This window comes from Antechinus flavipes, chromosome 3 (genome assembly GCF_016432865.1).
Source record: "Antechinus flavipes isolate AdamAnt ecotype Samford, QLD, Australia chromosome 3, AdamAnt_v2, whole genome shotgun sequence".
NCBI classification, from domain to species: domain Eukaryota; kingdom Metazoa; phylum Chordata; class Mammalia; order Dasyuromorphia; family Dasyuridae; genus Antechinus; species Antechinus flavipes.
This window is the reverse complement of record NC_067400.1, coordinates 59534070-59540831: the sequence shown is the minus strand read 5'-3', so window position 1 is coordinate 59540831 and position 6762 is coordinate 59534070. Positions and strand designations below refer to the sequence as shown.

Genomic DNA, 6762 nt, shown 5'->3' with positions numbered 1-6762 from the left:
CAGAAGAATCTTCAGATCAAAGATTACTAAATTCCCTCTTCATTTGTCTGTAGTTCCTGAGACTCAGAAAGTGAATAATGATGCTACTGGATTATTCTCATACTAAAAACCATCTTCCCTCCTTTTGACCTAAAAAGCTATTGGTCATCTAATACAACCCCCTCATTTTACAGATAAAGATACTGAGGTCCAGAGAAATTAAATAACACAGGAAGTAAATGGCAGAGACAGGCTTTGAACTAATGTTTTCTGACTCCAATCTGGTACACTTTGAGGTTTTGGAGGGACAGGTAAGTGTGGGATATAGCTACATATAACCCAACACCAATGTTCTTCCTTAATATAAAATTTTAGTTTAACTGAGAGTCTAATTATGGTCATGAAAAAGATGTAATAAACTCAATCTCCTCATTTGGAAAATGACCTAGCATAGCCTGAGGCCTCTTCCAGCTCTAACATTCTGTAACTGGACCAGTCTTGTAGGAAGCATGAGGGATAACCAGTGGAGGATCTGTATCTTCCATTGTGTTCAATGTCAAGAGATCTGTAGAAAGGCATAGGAGGACATGAATGAGAGTTACATGGTATGAGCAATTATGGATGGCTTGTTCTTTGTACTATTGGAAGAAGCATCTATATTTGTGAAATTATAGGTCTTTCTAAGAATAAAAGTTTATTTTAGGCAATATTTATTACATCCCAAAGCATGTTATAAAAAGGGGAAGTAGGGTGAAAAATCACTGGTGAAATGGAGAACATAAAACATGAGAAGTCTTAAATTATAAAGTTTTCTATTTGAGATCAACCTAGTCTTAAATCTTTCATCTTTCAGATTGGGAAATTATGATCATAGGGGCATGGATTGGGAATGGGAAAGGACCCTAGAGGTCAATTTGTTCAATGCACTTATGTTACAGGTAAGAAAACTGTGGTATGGAGACATTAATTAATTTGCCTGAAGTCACAGAGACTCCAAATGCAAGGCCTTATCTACTTCTTATTTCAGAGAAACTGAGTGTCTTCTCCAAGACCACCTAGCTGTTCAATGACCAAACTGGGGCTAGGATCCAATTCCCTGACTCTTCATACAGTCTTCTTCCCACTATACCCACTGCCAAGTAAGCAATTCAGTTTTTCAATGAGATCATAAGCATTTTGGATTACTGGCAGTCTGCCGTTGTGGATATCTTGAACTTGAAGTCATGAAGGCTTGGGTTCACGTTCTACCACTAACTTTTCCTAGATTGTGATCTTGTGTAAGTCACTTACTTTCTCTGTTCTTGCTCATATGTATGATGGGAATAATAGTAGCCCCTACTTCTCAGAGTTGTGTTTCCAATGTGATGCTTTTAAAAGTCCTCTGCAAACCTTAATGTATCGTCACTCTTGTGACAGCAATTTTGGCAGGGAGGTCTGGTGGAAAGAACTCTGGCCCCAGAGTTGGGAAACACCTAGATTTGAGTCACTAAGTAGTTGTGATAACTCACATTTATTAGGATGGGACAGCTGACAAAGCTCTATACTTTTCACAACTCTTTGAGGTAGGTAGAGCAAGAATTATCATCGTTATTGTTGTTCATTCTTTGTTCTTGAAGAGGAGCAGTTACACTCTTATTTGATAGGAATTTGAAGTTGCAAAGACCTAATGTCCAAGATCATGTGCCTAGTAAGTGTCAAGGGTGAACTTGAACCTTGCTGATTCCGACTCATAGTTTTGCTGTATTTAGGTGGCTATGATCCTTCTCACGTGGCATTACTGATACATGGTGATTATTTCTCAAGAGTTAACTTTATTTTAGGGGTTGTGTATTATAATCTATAACACGCTGTGAGAAGGGAAGGTGGGGTGAAAAACATCTGGTGAAATGCTCCCAGAGGACAGACTTTTTTTTTTAAACCCTATTCTTGGTGTAAAGCTTTAATTATCTTCTCTCTGTGTAGGTCTCTTTGTCTCTAACTTTCTCTCTCTCTCTCTCTCTCTCTCTCTCTCTCTCTCTCTCTAGATCTTTATTTATTTCTATCTGTTTGTCTTTCTCTGTCTCTGTGTCTGTGTGTCTCCTCTCTCTCTCTCCTTTCCTCCTTCCTCCTCTTTTTGTCTCTATCTTTCTTTTTCCCCCCTCTCTTTTCCTTTTTTTTCTCTCTCTCCTTCCTCCTACTTTTCTGTCTCTCTGGCTCTCTCTGTCTCCCTGTCTCTTGTCTTTCTGTGCCTGTCTCTCTTTCTGTGTGTGTGTTTGTCAACATCTCAGTCTTTATCTCTCTCTGTCTCTGTCCGTTTCTCTGTCTCTTTGTCTTTCAGTGTCTCTCTCTCTCTCTTGCCCCGCTTTCTTCCACCCACTCCTCCTCACCCCTTTGCTTTGTTTTCATTGCCACCTGAAAACTTTGGCTCACAGTTCAGAAATAAGAAGTAAATGCGGATTCCCAAGTCTTTCTTTTCACAGCTGTCTAGTTCATGAGTTGAACTGCAGTACTTCTGAGTTCATCCGTTCACTCCAAAACGACCAACTTCTGTTGTAAACTTTCCCTCCAGGACACGTGACAATACATTGCTTGAATATATATCCCAGCTGCAGGAGCAAAAAAGCTTTCAGAACTTCAGGCATCTGGGAGAGGAAGATTTCTGTTGGACTTTGTGTTAGAAGGAATTAAGGATTTCATTTGGATTTTCCATTCCTGTCTCTTAGGGTAAGTAATATTTATCATGGAAAAATATTTGAGGGAGCATGTCTAACAAATTATTGTTATAGTTTTCCATTTAAAAAATGTATCTAAGGATACATTGGCAAGATACACAGAACACTGGTAGATAAATTTTGCAAGTCTGCAAGTTTTATTCTCTTGAGATGGCCTTTTCTCACTTTGAAAGAAATGCATTATACTAAAATTGTACTTTCTAGGGTTCCCTCACCCCTTTTCTTTATGCAAAGCAGCAAAACTTGTTTTTAGCCTTTTATTATGTGAGGATTTTAGGAAGAACTAATCTGCATGATTTTTCTGTCAAATCCAGATTGTGAAAGCTCAACTTTGATGCCTGAGATGGATGATGCAGTGGCTAACACTTCCTTACCTGAAACCTTCAGCTCCCTGCCCGAGCCCCAGACCTCCACCAATGTGGGTGGGAGTGGGAGTGAGTACTTTTACGTTCTGGTTGTCATGTCCTTCTATGGCATCTTCTTAATTGGAATCATGCTGGGCTATATGAAGTCTAAGAGAAGGGAGAAGAAATCTAACCTGCTTCTGCTCTACAAGGATGAAGAGAGGCTCTGGGGGGAAGCCATGAAGCCTCTGCCCATTGTGTCAGGGCTGAGGTCAACCCAGGTGCCCTTGATGCTGAACATGCTTCAGGAGAGCATGGGACCGGCTCTGTCGTGCACCATCTGCTCCATGGAAGCAGGCAGCGTGAGCTCCGAGTCATCCTCCCCTGATGTGCATTTTACCATCCAGGAGGAAGTGCCCGATGATGAACTAGGAGAGACCTCAGAGACACCCCTCCACGAAAGCAGCGAGGGGTCTTCGGAGAACATCCCTCAGAATTCCTAGCACTCTGTGGTGACCTCCAGAGGTGGCCCTGTTAGCCAGAATACTTAGCACGAGGAAGGAGATATGCCCAGCATCTGATTCCACTTCTCCAGTGCAGCTGCCACTTTAGAGAGACTCATGTCTGGCCCCTGTCACGGGTCCCAGGGTAGTGGCTCAACCTGAGATGGCAGGATCAAGGAATCAAATGATGTGCTCAGGACCTGGACTTGGTATTGAAAAAGTCCCGCCAAGAGACACCGTTTGTATATTTAATGCCATACTTGGGTTTTTAATTGTACCTGTTCAGAACATGGTATGGTGACGTTTCTGTTATTTCCCTGGATGCTTGTAAAAGGTACTGCATCATCTGCCTTTGCTCAGAGTACTGCAATGTCTAGGGCCAAAGCTTCAGCACTGGAGGTTATTAATCCAAGTTTCTCTTTGGTAGAAAAGGAAACTGAGGTTCAGAAAAGCTTCAAGTCACTGGTCTAAAATCAAACAGGTAATAAGTGGAAAAACTGGGTTTGGCCTCTAATCCAGGATTCCACCCAGCCTCTTGGAATAGTAGAGAGAATTTGCTTAATACCAGGGATTCCTTTTGATTCCCTAATGCCCCTAGAATTTTGTTCTCCTAGATCACTGATTAACTGTTCACAGACCAGGGCAGACTTCTTGCAAAGGCTATGGAGGGTTAGGATGAAAGACTTGACAAAGCCAAGTTTGACAGTGGAAAAATTGATCACCTGAACTCGATGATCTATCACATGTACTGTAAAAACTCTTTCTGTACTTAAAATCATTTGAGACCATTTCAATAATTTACCATCTGGGTCCTAACCTGTAACCTCTGACTTTCTGATGTCACTTGGCTGGGCTCTTTGATTTGGGAGATCAGCTTCTTTTGGGGAAGTAGCATGAAACCAGGAAGCCTTAATTTCCTTTGCAGCTGGCTGGCGTGGTTGGGGAATGGTCTTGATGTGTCCTCCTGGCTGTCACTACGGAGGCCAGAGCACTATTGTCAACACCCCTTGCCTTTCTAGCCAACTCTCTTTGCAAGACAGACGTAATAGGGGCCTTCTAAATGTGGTTCTTTATCACGTAGCTGGGAACAGGAAGGGCATTCTCACGCGGAGAGCACGGGAATGGGGGACCAAATCCCGTGGCCTCTGGTTCCTGGTTCTACCACTCATTTGCTGTGTGGTCCTGGGCATTGGCCCAAAGCCTCCGCGTCCTCATTTGGCAAATGAGTTTCATAATGATACTTACTCCCCAGAGACGTGGGGGAGGATTTCTTTAGATTTTTAAGGCTCTGCAATAAATACTTCTCTGCCTGGGGTGAGGGATGCTTTGGGGAGTACAAAATATTCTTCCCATAGTTAGTTAGTGTTGGGGTGGGGGTGTGTGGATTCTGTGGATAAAGGAATAGATAGAGATCCAGGGCTCCTGGTGCTGAGAGAACTTGGTTTTCCCAGAAAAGAATCTAAGGAGGAGACAATTCATTTGGTCTGGAGAGTGTCCTGATATTCCCTGGAAATGGGGTATGCACAGAACTGTGAGACTGATATTTAGATGAGTCTGGCAGTGCCTCAAGCAAAAGGAATTGGAAGTTTGAAAGAATGGCGTCCAGCAATGCTCCTTAAATGCCTTCACATATTCTTGTGTTAAAATAACTTTGTGACCATTCCCTTCTGGTGTTCTGAGCCTAGAAGAAAGGGAGAACACGTGAGACAGAGAATAAAGAAAGAAGGAAAAATAACGGGAATAAGAAAGCTGCAAAGGAGGGAGGGGGGATGAGAAAAGGAGGGAAGGATGACAGGAAGGAGACTGCTAGGAATGGGATGGGGGATACAGGCTGCAGCCACTGCATCCCTGTGCAAGGGTTAACAGTTGAAAAGTTGGATCGTCACTCTGCTGTGTCAGAAAGACACAAGAAATTTATGTTTGGGAGGGGAAAAAAAGGGCCCTCTTGGTCACTTAAAACGCAAAGGGTAGATTTACTCCAAAGGGGGTTGTTTAAGTTTGAAAGAAGCCAAGTTAAGTTTGGCCCCTTGCCTGGAATCACTTGAATTCTGAAACTTTACTGAGACCGACAGACTTGCGAGTTGTCACATTTTCCATTACTTGCTTCATCCCTGAGGTTTGGTGCAAGTCTATCTGTGCCTATGAAACAAACACGGTGTACATACTTATGATTGTACTGAGTTGTATAGAATTGTCTCTTGTATTTAACAGTTTGTATTTTTCACAAAGTTTTTTATTTAACTAAATAAACACATTTTTTCCTCCTATTTCTGGGAAGCCATGAATTTTTTCTATTCAGTCCTTTTTAGCTCAATCCCAAGGTCCAAGAAAAGCAAAGTAGGGTCTCGGGCTTCCTTCAGGCATCTCGCTCACTTTCCAAAGACAGTCCCCTCCTCTATGTATCCCATCTCTCTCTTAGCCAGGCTGAACAAGAGCCTGCTTTTCTATCCTTCAATATCCTTTGCTTTTGATGGAAAACAAGTTGCAAAAGTTCTTTCGATGGCCTCCCTGTTTCTCATTTGGCTGCTGCCCCATTTGGCTTTCAGTTTGCCCCAACATGCAAGTGCCTCTAAGATGTTGTTTTAGATTTGGCTGTGAGCAAGAGTTTGGGCTGAGTGTTGGTCTGGCCAATGTTATCCGTGGCCGTGGCTGCAGCAGTGTGGGCTGATGGAGAGAGACGCACAAGGCTTCCAAGAAGCTCTGCTTAGAGTCAGTCCCATTCAGGGGCCGTGGGGATGGATGGGCTATCCCTGATCAGTCAATTTGCAAGCACTAATTAAGCACTTACTGTATGCTGGAGATATGAAGACAAAAATAAAACAATGTCTGACCTTCAAGAAAATATTTTCTCTCAGGGAAAAAATATGTTTATATAGGGACTGGGACTAGAGCTAGAATTTTATTTGTATAGGAAAATATCAGATGGGAGCTCCCACTACCACGTAAGCTGCCATCTTCTCAGAAATATAAAGTCTTAGAGAATTGTCTAATACACCCGAGAAATTAAGTTACTTGTTCAGGGTCACATAGTCAATATGTAACAGAGGCAGGATGGTCTTTCTGGTTTTAAGCCTGCTCTGTAACTTCCCTCTTTCTGTCTCTGTCTGTCTCTGCCTCTGTCTCTCTCTCTGTATATGTATATAAGTACATACAAGATATATTTAAAAAACAATGGGAGAGGCACAAATATCTGGAAGGATCCAGAAAGGTCTCATGCAGAAGGTG

At 42.3% G+C, this 6762-nt stretch overlaps 1 protein-coding gene across 1 annotated transcript; it reads left to right on the top strand.

Annotated features, from left to right (window-relative positions):
• The first annotated feature begins 2066 nt into the window (after window positions 1-2066).
• Window positions 2067-5804, top strand: KCNE4 (potassium voltage-gated channel subfamily E regulatory subunit 4). The gene is made up of 2 exons (XM_051991045.1): window positions 2067-2682; window positions 3005-5804. The coding sequence occupies exon 2, from the start codon at window positions 3025-3027 to the stop codon at window positions 3535-3537; it is 513 nt and encodes a 170-aa protein (XP_051847005.1). The 5' UTR covers window positions 2067-2682; window positions 3005-3024; the 3' UTR covers window positions 3538-5804.
• Window positions 5805-6762: the final 958 nt, after the last annotated feature.

Bases quoted from the DNA above. Each gene is read 5' to 3' on its own strand.
- KCNE4 (XM_051991045.1), top strand. From the start codon at position 3,025: ATGCCTGAGATGGATGATGCAGTGGCTAACACTTCCTTACCTGAAACC.